Genomic DNA, 14,207 nt, shown 5'->3' on the forward strand with positions numbered 1-14,207 from the left:
GTAAATTACTAAGCCATATTTAAATATAATGATATTATTGTTTAATTAATTTAAAAAATAATCAAACATTAGTTATTATAATTACTATTTACTATCTATTGTTATGGACATATTATAAATGCGTATACAAGTTTTATAATACATACACCGGTACTATTGTAGTAGCCGAGGATGAAACCTTAGATGAGTTTTGACCTTATTGTTTGTATGGACTCTAAATGAATAACTAAGTGAAAATTAGTTAATATTTTACACACATGCTGGTCGAGCAAACCTTTAACACATTTGTTAGTCGTCACATTTTACTTTAATAATCGATTGTGTATATATTTATAACAGAATTGGCTTTAAACAACAGCATTTGGCAAAATTAATTGCTTCTCGGGTTAACGTCCGATACTAACAGAATATACATACTTATTGGATACTATTATAACAGCATTGAGTGTGTTATGATATCAAGTAATGAGAATCAAAAGGATAAAAGTGAACAAATTAAAAACGAGTCTCTGACCGTTGATTAATATTGCCAATGAAACCTTTAACTATTTGTACTTGTAAGTCGTTTTACATTTTTTCTACATTCACAATTTAGACTCTTGCGATAGTGTCCCCTTGGTGATGTTAGGGATATTCGAAGGAAGAAAAAAACTACTGGACGCCATCCGTTTTGGAATTGGGTGTAATTTTAATTTTGCTTTCTTGTAAAAAATTCTACTTGTGATCACTTGTGTCCTCCTTTTGATTCTCATCACTTCATTATTGGTCATATATTAACTAGCTACACTAATAAGGCGGCATGTGACGCGCGTACATCCGCCGGTGGCCGTCTTTGGTCGTGTGTCGGACTTGCAAGTTTCTCTTCCAGGGATGATGAGCCGGTGCTTGGGCCTGTGCTGGAGGCGGCAAGTAGTACTCGTAGGAGAACATCTTTTTTATGTTGGACATGAGCGACACCATCAGCGAGATTTTGCTGACCAACAGCGCCATACCGCCGAGCGTCGACATGAACATGAACCCTAACGGTATGAGGATGGCCGACATGACCATGTAAGTACTCACAATGATCGGGAACACTCTGCGGTAAGCGTGTCGTCTGCGGCCTATAAAGACCGAAAAACGGACGTGAGACAAACGGAAAAGCTGGAATTTTGTGTCTCTATTTGCAGCAATAAGAAATTCCTCGAGGAACCCGCCCTACAGGCTACCCTACACACAGGATTTCAAACACACACAGTAGGCCTCCCCCACGAGGGTAACGGCTCTTTGCACTGTTACTGGAAACAACTCGAGGACACCCTGGGAAAGTCACTCTTCGGATAGGCCAGCCAGAGAGGCCATAACGGGGTTCGAAAGGTAAGTTTAAATTGTCGACGTGGGGTTGAAACGCCCAAAACGCCCTTAGCTACCGCTTAACATCACACGGTGAAATCTAAAATGCCACATTATTTGTTTTTAAAATTGAGTGATAAGCGGTTTTTGTTATAGCGGTTACACACAAATTAAAAGCTGTTTTACCTTCTACTCCGACTTGACGGTCTAAGGTCTGCAAGTCGATACTCAAAGATCGGCTGTCCATAAACGAAGATAATCTCTCCGTTATATCATCCGTTGCGTTCCTGTTTTCGAAAAAAATATAACAATTTAATAGCTAAATTTTAATTTTAATTTTGTGAGCGGTTTGAGCGTATTTCCTATTTTTTATGTGCGTTCTACTAAGAGTGAAACGATTCGGTGAAATAAAATATGAAAAAAAGCTAAGAGGAAGCTACGTTTTTTTATTAAGGGGTTCGGTGTAGGAATTTTTTCAGAGAATCTTACTTTATAGTCAAAACTGTAGTCTATATTTTTGTTTGGCGCAATAATGAGGATTCTTCATCATTAGTTATTTATTATTTTCGTCAGACTATTACGTCCAATGCCGAGAAAAAAATATAAAAAATATTCCATAAAAACCTCTATTGTTGTGCTTAACATTTTCTTACTCTGAACGGACAACACTGTTATACAAAAACAATTTGATTACAACATGAATTTGTTTTCTGTGACGTCTTCTTAAGCGTTGTTCGGTTTTTTCGCGGAATACCTAATTCACAGACTTAAGTACGCGATTAAAGTTGGAGCCGAATCACTATATACTATATACACAATGTGGCATAATCAAGAAGATGACACGTGTTGGAATAGTGTATTTTCATATCGAAGACTGGCACAGCAAACTGTATTACTTAGTTTTGAACTTCTCGAAAGTGCGGCGTACATAGTTAGGTTATTTTGCAAGTTACAAAATCAGATTGAAGTTTACACAAGCCAAGCGTAGACGCTAGCGGTACAGACACTTTATTGTAGCATATAAAATTATCTAATTACCTATTTCTCTGTGGCCAAAATTGGAGTATTAAATTAAGTTATCAAAGTCGAAGCACGACTCTCTTGTGAAGAACCGCGGAAGTATAGGTAAGGAGTTTTACAGTGAAAATAAACAATTTTGTTTGTAGTCGTTATAAAAGTTTAACGCGGACGAGTGGGATATATTTTTTTTATTCATGCCCAAAATAATTTCATACCGATACTACTAAAATCGAATTTCTATTTTTTTTTTTATTGAACTCTAAACGAGTCGGCAATTAAAAAAACTCCATAAAGCTTTTTTTGGTTCCATCTTTCTAACGACAAAGTACGTTGAAACGCACTTGTCCGAATGATCGATCAAACGTTATAGTACCGAATACACTTTTGTAAGCTATAAAAAACACGGTTGAAGTTGTTGTATAAAAAACGTATTAGAGCAAAATCCTCCTCACTACTTATGGTATGAAACACAAACGTTTTTTTTTTTTTGGGGGGGGGGGCTATATTTCCCATTGGGCAAGATGGCCACGCGCCTGTGGTCCCCAAATTAAATGGGCCTCAATTTTGTTTTTGCAAATAACAACCATAGTCAATATTCATATTCACAGTTTAAAATTATACATGTTAGAAAGTTATGGAAGGCTTTCCCCAATAATATTACTAGTTGTGTGAAAAAATATCATAATTATTGCCATATTTTAGGAGGAAAATAACTTTGGAGGGTCCTAAGTATAGAGAGTTGGAAAAGTCAGAAGATTTCTAGAGTTATGAGAAGGAATAGCTGTATAAATTAGGCTAAGAAGAAAATTAATGTGAACATAAAATAAAACCCTAGATGTTTTTTAATATGCTTTCTGGAGTGGCTTTGTGTTTTTTCAGTCAGCTGTCAGCTGTGAAGGTAAAAATTTGGGATTATTTTTATAGTCGCTACCTTTTCATAAAAAAAAAAATCGGCATTACTATAACGATTATTATTATTATTATCATCATTCTAGTGGTTCTTAGTAGTACTACTTGTTTTTTTACTACTTGGCAATAAAATAGAGAAAATTATTTGGAGAGGTTGGTGTTGCGTTTGTGGAAAGAGGCTCCCCGAAGATATTTTGCCCGTCGGAATGTCTAAATTAGGCCCCGGGCGGGGGGGGGGGGCTGTGCTAATTTCAAAACTAGGGACATTTAAACACACCCGACGGTGATTTTCAAAATTGCACATCCACTACTTACCCGGCTGGTCGGGGGGAATAGGTTTTGGTTTTGATCAAGTGCACGCCGTCGACCACTTGCAAGTCTTGTTGGTCGTTCAACCGCCTCAAGGTGTTGTCGATCCTTTGCGCTATCCACTTGGAAAAACTGGCGGCCGATGAGCGCTCTTTGCTCGTCGATTGTCTATTAAGACCGTCGCTGACGGCAGCCGTGGCCGCCAACAACGCCAATGTTGCATGTATGCGGTTCATTGTTGGTGTACGGTAACCGTGACAGGGTCATCCGGTATTTATTAGCCGACCCGGCAAAAGTCAGCGATGAAGTCGCCGGTAAGTATGACATGTGTGTCCGTGTCGGTTATCGGACCGTGGACGAGCAGGTACGCCTCTTATCGAATGGTCTAATAATTAAACGTTTAAAAAAAAAAAAAACATGAACAAAGAAAGTAATAGTAAAAAAAAAAAAAAAATAGAAATAGAAATAGTCCGTCCTATTCGATTCTTGCGCAGTCATTATTACTTTGGGTGGTATTTTAAAGTTCCGTCTTGTTTATTTCTTCAAGCCAGAAGACTCGTACAGCTGAAAATCGATACGCAATATTATTATTAATAATTAATTCCCATCGCGCCCGATAGTGCCTATACATATTTCACCGACAACGGCCAGGCGGTGAAGACAAAAGGTAATGAACAATTTTAAATAAAAAAAAAAATACCCAACCTGGGTCCTCGGAAATTGTTTTTTTTTTTTGTTAAACCGAAAAAGAAAGTAAATCTTGATTGGAAACTGCGGTAGTCTTTGGTGAAAAGTCAAACAACAGTTTTTTTAATCTAACAGTTTCAAAAAAAAAAAAAATTGAATAAATTATACTCCCGTTTAGTTTTTTTCTTCTTTGTTCAGGTCGTTGAAATGTAATAACAGAATAGACTTAATTCATGTAATGCATGCTTACACTTTTGTTTTTTAGAATTTAGTAAATAAATGCTGATTATAAAGCTAGGCGTCAACGTCAACGTTCAAAACGCCTACGATACAATTAATGAATAATGTGTTATAAACAAATGTGTACCATTTTCAAGTTGGCAAAATATTTTCCCCATAAACATTACAATCGCATATTAAACTCGAACCTCGTGGGCGAGCCCATAAAAAGTAATGAATCGACCACAAATAACTTATTTATGAATGCACATAAAACGTATATTATGACCTTAATTATTTGAGTAGGGCAAAAGTTTCCATCTTTTCATATAGTTTCATTTAGAGCGATTTCTTCTTTTGTAGAATCAGTATTATAGTTCAGTCGCATCGTTATGATGCACGTGGTTGCGGATAGGTATATTAAAAAGTTTTTTTTGTTTAATGTATAAACCCTTACATAAAAATTTTTAGTCGTATTAATGCACTTGCCCGCGTCAAAATCGGTATCCGATCTTTAAAATGTTTTTTTCTTAAAAGTGTTTCTCTTAAAAACCGAATTTGTCACATTAGGAGTTCAGAACTGTTTATAAAGAAATCATTCATTTCTTGCCTTATAACAACATTAGTAATTATAACAATAGTAACAATAGTAATTGGTTATATATATAAATATCATAGAATTTTTTCTTTTGGGTCAAATTCTTTTGTGAAAAGTTGAGAATAAAATATACTGTTATACTTTATTCCGGGAAGTTATTTATAAGGCTTCTGCTTCTATGAGGTTATTAGCCTGTAATTTATTTTTATTTGTAGCCAACAACAAAGACGTCGCCCAGTTAAGTATTTTGCTCGCCTAGTGAATGAAATTTTTTTGATGACTGGGCGACATTATCTTTTTTAATAATATAAATATACAATTATGAAAATAAATATAAAATCATAATAAACGAAATGAACGAGAGAATAACAAATAACATGGTAATAAAGATTTTTCAATTAAAATATCACTTCTTCGAAGTGCCTATCGCAATGGGCAGCCGACAACCTTGTTTTATAGTTTTGACTTATATAATAGATCCTTATATTACCATTACTGATCAGGATTAAATCAAACGCTGTAATAATAACTAATAACGATGAACGTTGCTGGTTTCTCATCAGACCCGTGACAGTTTGGTGACTTCTTCGGAGACCGCGAGTTGACAGAAATTTCAACTATATCGTTTTCACTTAAGTAGAAGACTATCCATCCGGTGTAGAAGGTATACTAGAAGTATACACCTACATCACACGATCCAAGTACATCTGACTAAACAAACTAGAGTCGAGTTGTTTTAGACCTTGTCGACGAAACGACCTCGATCCTTGTTTAGGGTAGTCGAAAAATAAACAAAAAACAGCTCACTTCGGATCTTAAGATAAGACACTTGACTTGATCGTGTACAAAATGGCGAAGAGCAAACCGGGAAAGTCGATCGATGTTTTTAAATAAATTTACATTTCTGTAATGCTATCTCAGCATACCCATTATCGTTGGTACAATAGTCTGTGTTGAGTAAAAACTGATTTCGTTCTTGATTAAAATAAACTGTACAACAAGTCTAGTAATTGGCATATAGTAATATGATAAAATGTTATACAATGCCTTGTTAAGAAAACGGTCTATTGCGTACAATCAGGCATGTTTATCCGAGTCTAAGGTGTATTAAGGGTGTATTCTCACAGTCTGAGCATAAAGTATGAAAGTTTGTTAAGTATAAAACATAAAATAATATGTAGGTAGCCCCAATACCACAATCCTCGTACATGCATATTATAATAAAATAGAGAGGATAAATTATACACAGAATTCAATTAAATTTTACGGTATTCAACGTGGGTGTGTTGGCGAGTGGCTTAAATTAAATCACTTTGGGCCCCTTTCAGGATGCATGTTTCTAAACTAGTACCAGTTTAATAGAAGTGAGTGTATGGAAGCTGAAGTAGGCAACACTGGCCTGGTATTTTGCATATTACTTTAACTCGAATTGTACCACCGATGATCCAGTGGTTTGATTAAAAAATAAATTATACAGAGCGAATAACACTAGTCTACAAATTATGCTTTACACGAGAAACTCCAGAGAATATTCATAAAACCGTTTTCAATTATAGAAGCAGCTTTTGAAAAACTGTGTGTAAAACGCCAATTAGTTAGGCTGAGGATCACAAGCAGTCGATTTTAATGGTTGTCAGTAAACAGTACCCATGACGAACGATTGGCAAACCAGCGTTTACGTTTAAAATCCGTTTTATCTGATTCGCATAATTTTTTTTTTTTGCATTTCTTGTTACAAAAGAGATTTAGAGTTGTGTTCGAGAAAAGTTTGCTAACATCCGGACTTACCAGCAGCTGTCAATACCGTTGGGGATAACGCGAGAGAAACACAGGCCGGATCGGATGTGACAACGCTGACATGATAACGCTATCTTTACACACCGATTAAGATAACTGAAACGCTATTGATATTCAATTAGTGAGGCTAACCTGTCCCAAGACCCGGGCGAGGGGGTGGGGCTGCCCGCACACATTTGTCATTTGTTTTTTTTTTTTTTAAGAAAAACCCGGTTTTCAAGCACATTGTTATGTAACATTAAACGGGTAATTGTCATTGCATATATTATGTAGTTGACCCGTGTATAGGGGCGGATTGGCATATATGGAGTATACCTTGAAAGCTAAGCTTACATATTTGGCACTCGAGGATCTCTCATAATATCTTTTGTTCTTTCTCATTGGTTCGCCAAAATAATGGTTAACATTTATTAGAAAACGTTCAAAAACTTTCGCTGGACATATTTTACAAGACACGTACAACAACACTGGGAATTATTTTTTTCTGGAAAAAAACAACCCACGTTTCTTATCACAATTATTCAAGTGTAGTCAATTACGATTGTTTAAAATCGAACAAGTTTGTCTTGTTCTTGTATGTTAATAAATCATTCGCTATTATGTAACTGGCAAATGCATATAGCTATGTAAAAATATATTGTAAAAACAAGCAAAACACTACCTGAGCATTGTAACGAATAAACCGCTATGATAAGTATAAAACAATTTTTTTTGGAAATATTTATTTTATCGCACAAAATTGCAAAAATATCAACGGTAAAAATAAAATATCCAATAACTGCAATTTAACTTTATTGTATATACATAGGTAGAGATGCATAAACAAAAATATATATTATATAATATACCTACTTGATGCGTGTTGAAGTGTACATAATAACATTAAATTCATTTAAACGCCAACGTAAAAATCAAAGGAAATACTAATTAATCAACGATGCAATTTATCGTTTAATCGTTAATTAATTAATTAATTTTTATTTAACGATACAATTGTTAATTAACTCACAGTTGGTTATTAAATTTCACGATTTCCATCATATTTAGGTAAACAATAAGACGGGTAAGTTAACTATAACTATACATGTGTTACCATTATGTAACCGACAGTGCAGGATTTTAATATGAGCGTATAATTTTAAATATTATTACGAAAAGGATGAAACGCGTTAAAACTAGAATAGAGAACAAGTAAGAAAAAAACTAGTTATATGAGCAAAGCCCGAGTTTTCCAACGGGCATCGTTGCCTATACACTCTACGTCGTCGGTAGGCCTTAAACCAGAATTTCAATTTTACGGTTTACAACAGTAGCCGTCAACTCAAAAAAAAAATTTAAAAAATACTGCTTGCGTTTCGCTAAAACAAGTCGGAATTGATTTGAAAAAAATATATACACAGCCGAATGGTTGAAAAATATATTATTATTGGTTTTGACGACAATAGTGCGTTTGAAAATGTTTTCCATAAAATACCAGTTTGTGTCCACCAACTGAGCAGTTGTTTGTATGGAATAGGTATAATAATATGTGTGTTAAAGCGGTGGAACACTTTCAACGAAAAAACGCTCCGGTTCAAACCGGTGGACGACCTTAATTATGTGTTTCAATTAAAAAAAAACACATAATATATAGACACTTCGGATATGTCATAAGTAGTGTTATGGATTTTCCTCAATAAAAATCAAAACCAGCTCGACGTGGACTCGTATATAATATGCTTTTAGTAAAATGTAAAGTTTTTTAAACGAGTGCCGACTTAGCACGTTATAAACACAATTTTACACGGTACGTAATTGTGATTAATAAAAAAAACCGTTTTTAAATAGCCGACTTGGCTGGAACAATATTAAAAAATACAATTTTTTACATAGGTAAGTTATTTATAAAAAAAAAACCCCCATTTTTAAATAGTCAACTTACCAGCATATAACATCTTAAATATTATTTTGCACATAGCGACCGTTCCATTCCAAGTGTTTCCGCCTAAGTCAAACCTTCTTCGTGTCCGCCCGTTTACTTTTACTTTTACACAAGTGCAAAGTGGTCGCTCAGTATTGAAAAACAACGAGGTCCAAAGTTACAAACGACCACTTTTTATTTGTGTCAAAAATTTAAAAGAAAGCGAGCGGACATGAAAATAACTAGGGATCCTTAAGTATACCGATGTACTGATATTGTGTTGATACTCCTTAAATTTGTAATTGCTTACCTTGTTGAGTGCAATGTTAGCCGAAAGTAAAGCTCGAGTGAGAGATCACAGTTAAAATCATTCTTTTTTTTTATTTTCCTGTTAATAACGGTTGCACTTTGCTTTGCAGTTTTCAAGTGTTGTGTGACCAAAAACCGTTTAAATGCGGACACAAAATAGCACTTTACCTTTGGAACTGAACTACACGTTCGCTAAATTCTTTAACAAAACTACCAAAAGAATTTTTCGGCATTTTTTTATATTATATGTATTTAGAAAAAAACGCGATTCAAACAAATATGAATAAAAATACAAGTATACAACGTTTACGCGGACTGCTGCAAACAAACTAAATATCGAATGTAAACAAAACTCAAAAGTGGCGGTTCTGGCTGTATTTTTTTCATGAGACAACTTATGTGACTCTTCCCTTACCCTAAAACAAAAAAAAAAAAAAGACTAAAAATTACTGCTTGACCGATTTATATGTTTAGCATATATAGTATATTATATACGAAGTAGGCGATGTGTACAAAGATGGGAAATTATTTGCTGGATAACCATTTCTCAGGTGCATTATATTTTTGAGTTTTTATATTATTTTATTTATGTTTTTATAAGTTTGTTTTGTGTACACACACAATGATAGGCAACGTCACTCGTTAGCCTTCACCACTGTGACGATACATTTGCCTACATTGTCTCACCGCCATAACACCCATACGTTTAGTTTTCATAATAGATTGTTTTGTTTCGATATTTCAAATTTAAATTGTAAAACGACAAAATATTATAATTAAAAAATAAAAGAATTTTAATATTACACTTATGCAAATATGCTACTAAATCTACATAATATAAATAGTCAGTATATATGCGAATATATGCTCAACAAATTCAAATATGCAAAATAAGTTTGTAGATTGGAAATCTAGACGTCGTAAATCGAATTTGTATAATATTTTGATTGTGTTAAAAACACGTGAATAGTCATAAACATCCGAGCTCTACTGATTACTATTATTAAAAATAAATAAATGCACTTCTATTAATATAAATAACAAATTAGTCAGATTTTTTTAAAGAGAGCAATAAAGTTCGACTACATCTTAAAAATGGAGCTTCAATTTTTGAAAATTATTGCTATTTTAATTATAGTGTCAACGTCTACAAAAGACAGGTCGAGTAAAATTTGAATATTACTTTAATTTTTTTAATTTTTATTATTGTAATAGTGTTATTATAAACAATGAAAATTAAAAATCATCACACAAGGATATGATGGAAAATCAATTTGTTTCTAAGGTAAAATCTGAGAATTTGTGGCATTTTACGGTATAGTATTATTGATATAAAAACAAATTGCTTTTACAAAAAAAAAAAAAATACCAGGTAGCTGTTTGTTATGGACTTTTCTCTAGTATATCAATTACAAAGACAACATCCAGATTAATTTTATATATCAGCGTTTTACGAATGATGCATACTGTATAGCCTATAGTAAAATGATTTGTTTTGATAGAATATAATTTAAACTATTCGATTGCTCTAGTAGATGGTATAATAAGTACAAAAGCTCATGTGATATATCTGTATCTTTACCGGTTGATTCTTATACGTAATTATCAACATTTTTTTTTTTGGACTAACTTGTTCACTTAATATTTGCATCTGGTGAGGAGAGAGATTATTTACAACGGCACGTCATCATCGTCCACCTACACTTGTATGCTAATGATCAAAATTATAAAAAAAAATAATTATTTCAAATTGATCATTTTGAACAAGTCGTCAGTAGATGAGTTCAATAATCTCAACAAAAAAAAAAGCTGTTTTTTTTAAGAATCTGTTGGTCTGAACAGTTATATGTTTTATCGTTTCGCGGAACAGCCAAAGTTGTTAATATTATATTATCATGTATATTGTATAATATGCGATGGAATAGATTTATTTATAAGTCAAGTAATTCGAGAATAAAGCTGTGGTTATAATGACTTGAAAATTAAAGGTAAACGTACTCTATATCGGGTGTTTGGTTACTGGGAAAAATAATAACGTGTTCCCGAAAATCGAAAGGAGATAAAGTTACAGAATCTAATTGTACAAAGAAAACCGTTTGTCGCGTGTCCTAAGCCCGAAAATATCAATACTATTGTTATAACTGTATTATTATTATTATGGTGATATTATTTTACCTATTAATAATTGTTAAAATACGAATTTCAATAAAACATAGGCAATGGATTTGTATTAAAACCAAAATGTTTGCGATAATAAATAAATGAACAGCAAGCATCGCGACATTGAATTATTTTCATTTTAGTATGCTTACCTTACACGGATGACGTCAATACTACAAAACCACTAAAATCGGTTCAATATTACATAATATGTAATAAAAAATTAGAAGAAACTAAGTATAGTGATTTATAACCAAATTTGGAGTAAAGTATAATATCCGTGTGTTAACATTCAAATAGTGTTCAATAATTTTTCGTATAATTTCCATAAAATAAAAAAACACTGAAAAATAAATTAAATTCTAATTCGTAATTTCTGACACGCGTTTTACCGGTGTAATGAAATAGTTAAAAAACAACAAATTACATTTGAATAGGTTCCTTAGATCAATGTCACTGTTTGGTTAGACCGTGTTGAATATATCAAAACATCTATTATAACGTGTGGTACACCAGCGGCATGCGGCGGTGGCTGGCAGAGGGATGACGACGATAAGCAACAGATGGCTCAAGACGGTTCAAAGATAGTGGGTTTGGCGTGGCCCGATACTCGGTCAGGTGCTCTTTGGCACGCTATAAATTTCCGCCATTTGGACGTTGTACACGCAGAGCAATATATAATATTATTATTATAATTTACATTAAATACAATAGTGGAAATCGGTCGATGCGGTTTTTAAATTTTTTATTTAAATTCTTGCGTTTAGACAACGGTCGGCGGCATCCCCCGCAAAGGGTCGCCACGGCCAAAAAGGCACATGAGTGTATTATTTTTATTATTATTATTATTATACAAGATCACGCCGCGGTGGTGTCTTGTGGGGCTGCGAGGGCGGCGACGGGCCTTTGCGCGTTTGTGTGCGAGCCGCTACATCGCACCACCGTGTGCCGGAGGGGTTGTTTGGTGGCCGTATATAAGCATGGCTGTCACTTGGTCACTGTCATTTGTACCGTAACCACGTATCGGGCCACGCCAAACGAGGACCTCTCGTTCAACCATCATGAGCCATCTGTTGCTTATCGTCGCCATCCCTGTGCTGGCCACCGCGTACGCCGCTTTCGTTCAAGTACGTCATGTAATGGATAATAATAATAATTATAATAAGTACACCGTTTTGCTTTTTTTTTTTTTTTTTTTAGTATTTATATATATATTTTATTTTACTTAGTTATTACACACCACACACGTACCTACGGCGCTCGGGCTTAAACGGGCAGAGGGTCGAATAATATCGGTGTCGTTGGTTTTTTTTTGAATTTTGTGTGTGTGTGTTATTTTAACCCCCGACGGGGGAGGGTCATTTATCCTCCTCCCTCCGGGGCCGGCGCTCACGCGGGGACGTGAAAAAAAAATTGCCGACTAAAATGTTTTTCGGGTATTTTCGTAAGACGGTTAACGTAGTCGGTTGTTAGTGAGAAATAATGGTAATTAATAACAATTGTTGAACGAAATGGCAGTAGTATATACTATACTAACGGGTAATTTAGGTAATTGTGTGGTAATTTAGTAATAATCATCGTCACTCGGTGAGCTTTATAAATTAATAAAAAATAATTTTTTTATAACACCGTTTTTCGGTAAATGTGGAATTATAATTTCACAATAGTTGCCGTTAAAACAGTTACAACAGTTTTTGTCCATTTATTTTAAAATTGTGAATAGATTTTTTTAGATGTTTTTTTAATTTATTTATGATTTTCCTAAGTTACGCGTAAATACGTTACATTTATGTTAACATTAAAAAAAAAAAAAACTTCATATTACAATAGAAAAAAAAAAATTACCTTCCAATTATTATCATATTATTGATAAATGTGATTTGTTATTAAATGTACATCCACTATACATATTATGTAACCGCTAATGTCTAAAACTGAAGAGTAGGTAATCTTTCAATATCCTATATACTTGAATCTTCCGAGTGGAGGGGTGTCATACCTTCCTAAACCCCCCTCTAGCTACGGCTCTGTAATACCCCCCCCCCCACCAATTACTACTGTTGACAGGCCAAACAAATTGTTTCGGTTGGATACTTTGCAATTGTTGTACCCAGAAGAAAAACAAATTGTTCTCACCGTCCCCTTCCCCATAACTGGATCGGTAAATGTATGTAGTTTTAAAAATTAAACTGATAAGATTGAAATTTTAAAATTCATTTAAGCGATCCCATTAGTATTAATTTGATTTGTTAAATGAGTAGATAAAGTAGATGAGTATTTCCCCTGTCAGTGGTGGTTGGTATATGTAGTGTTTTTATTTAAACTATTAGTGTTTAACATTTAAACCAAATAATTAACTAGTGCTATAACTAGGTTAAGTTGAATCCACACATCTTAAAAAAAGTATTTTAAATGCAGTGTTCAATTTTTTTTTATTAGCATTTTACTGCAGCTTTGTTCAAGAAGGCGCTACCCTCAATTTTTGTTTTTAATTTTGGCAAACCGGATTTGAAATCTTAGTTTTCCAAAGGCTCCGTGTTAGTTTTTTTCCCCCAAAATTGTCATAACTTTTTCAATTTAAGTTTTGGGAATGCCATTTTTCCACACATTAAAATAGATGTTTTAATATTCAATAGGATTTAACCAAAGAGTGACATTGATCTAAGGAGCCTATTTAAATTTAATTTGTTGTTTTTTAACTATTTTTCATTACACCGGTAAAACGTGTGTCAGAAATTACAAATTAGAATTTAATTTATATTTTAGTATTTTTTTATTTTATGAAATTATACAAGAAATACTGAACACCATTTGAATGATAACACACGCACATACTTTACTCCAAATTTGGTTATAAATTACCATACTTAATTTTTACTTTTTTATTACATATTATGTAATATTAAACAGATTTTAGTGGTTTTGTAGTATTTACGACAGCCGTGTAAGTAAGCAAACTAAAATGAA

General features: G+C 33.6%; 2 protein-coding genes and 1 long non-coding RNA gene across 3 annotated transcripts in view; 1 reads left to right on the top strand and 2 right to left on the bottom strand.

Annotated features, from left to right (window-relative positions):
• LOC126834113 (uncharacterized) lies at positions 1–3,962 on the bottom strand. Its single transcript, XM_050565811.1, has 3 exons — positions 3,577–3,962; positions 1,519–1,619; positions 1–1,103 (listed from the first exon to the last, which is right to left on the bottom strand). The coding sequence occupies exons 1-3, from the start codon at positions 3,804–3,806 to the stop codon at positions 787–789; spliced, it is 648 nt and encodes a 215-aa protein (XP_050421768.1). The 5' UTR covers positions 3,807–3,962; the 3' UTR covers positions 1–786.
• Positions 3,963–4,038: 76 nt separating this feature from the next.
• Positions 4,039–13,161, bottom strand: LOC126834125 (uncharacterized). Its single transcript, XR_007685042.1, has 3 exons — positions 13,086–13,161; positions 9,082–9,496; positions 4,039–4,134 (listed from the first exon to the last, which is right to left on the bottom strand). It is a non-coding gene; the product is annotated as an uncharacterized LOC126834125 (long non-coding RNA).
• LOC126834111 (corticotropin-releasing factor-binding protein) overlaps positions 12,221–14,207 on the top strand; it is a 38,793-nt gene continuing 36,806 nt past the window's right edge. The window contains exon 1 of the mRNA XM_050565808.1: positions 12,221–12,367. Within this exon, the coding sequence (XP_050421765.1) occupies positions 12,302–12,367 (66 nt within the window). The 5' untranslated portion in view covers positions 12,221–12,301. The remainder of the gene's footprint in view (positions 12,368–14,207) is intronic.

The sequence above is a fragment of the Adelges cooleyi genome, unplaced genomic scaffold, assembly GCF_023614345.1.
Source record: "Adelges cooleyi isolate 19-005CV unplaced genomic scaffold, UGA_ACOO_1.1 ACOO_flye_CR_arks_rails_tigmint_CR_PRNA_21, whole genome shotgun sequence".
Classification (NCBI taxonomy): Eukaryota; Metazoa; Arthropoda; class Insecta; order Hemiptera; family Adelgidae; genus Adelges; species Adelges cooleyi.

What these genes read in the sequence shown, in the direction of transcription:
- LOC126834113 (XM_050565811.1), bottom strand. Translation starts at nt 3,806, where the DNA reads ATGAACCGCATACATGCAACATTGGCGTTGTTGGCGGCCACGGCTGCC. An exon ending in TATTCCCCCCGACCAGCCGG is followed by an intron (nt 1,620 to 3,576) that starts GTAAGTAGTGGA and finishes TTTCGAAAACAG; the next exon opens with GAACGCAACGGATGATATAA. An exon ending in CCGTCAAGTCGGAGTAGAAG is followed by an intron (nt 1,104 to 1,518) that starts GTAAAACAGCTT and finishes CGGTCTTTATAG; the next exon opens with GCCGCAGACGACACGCTTAC.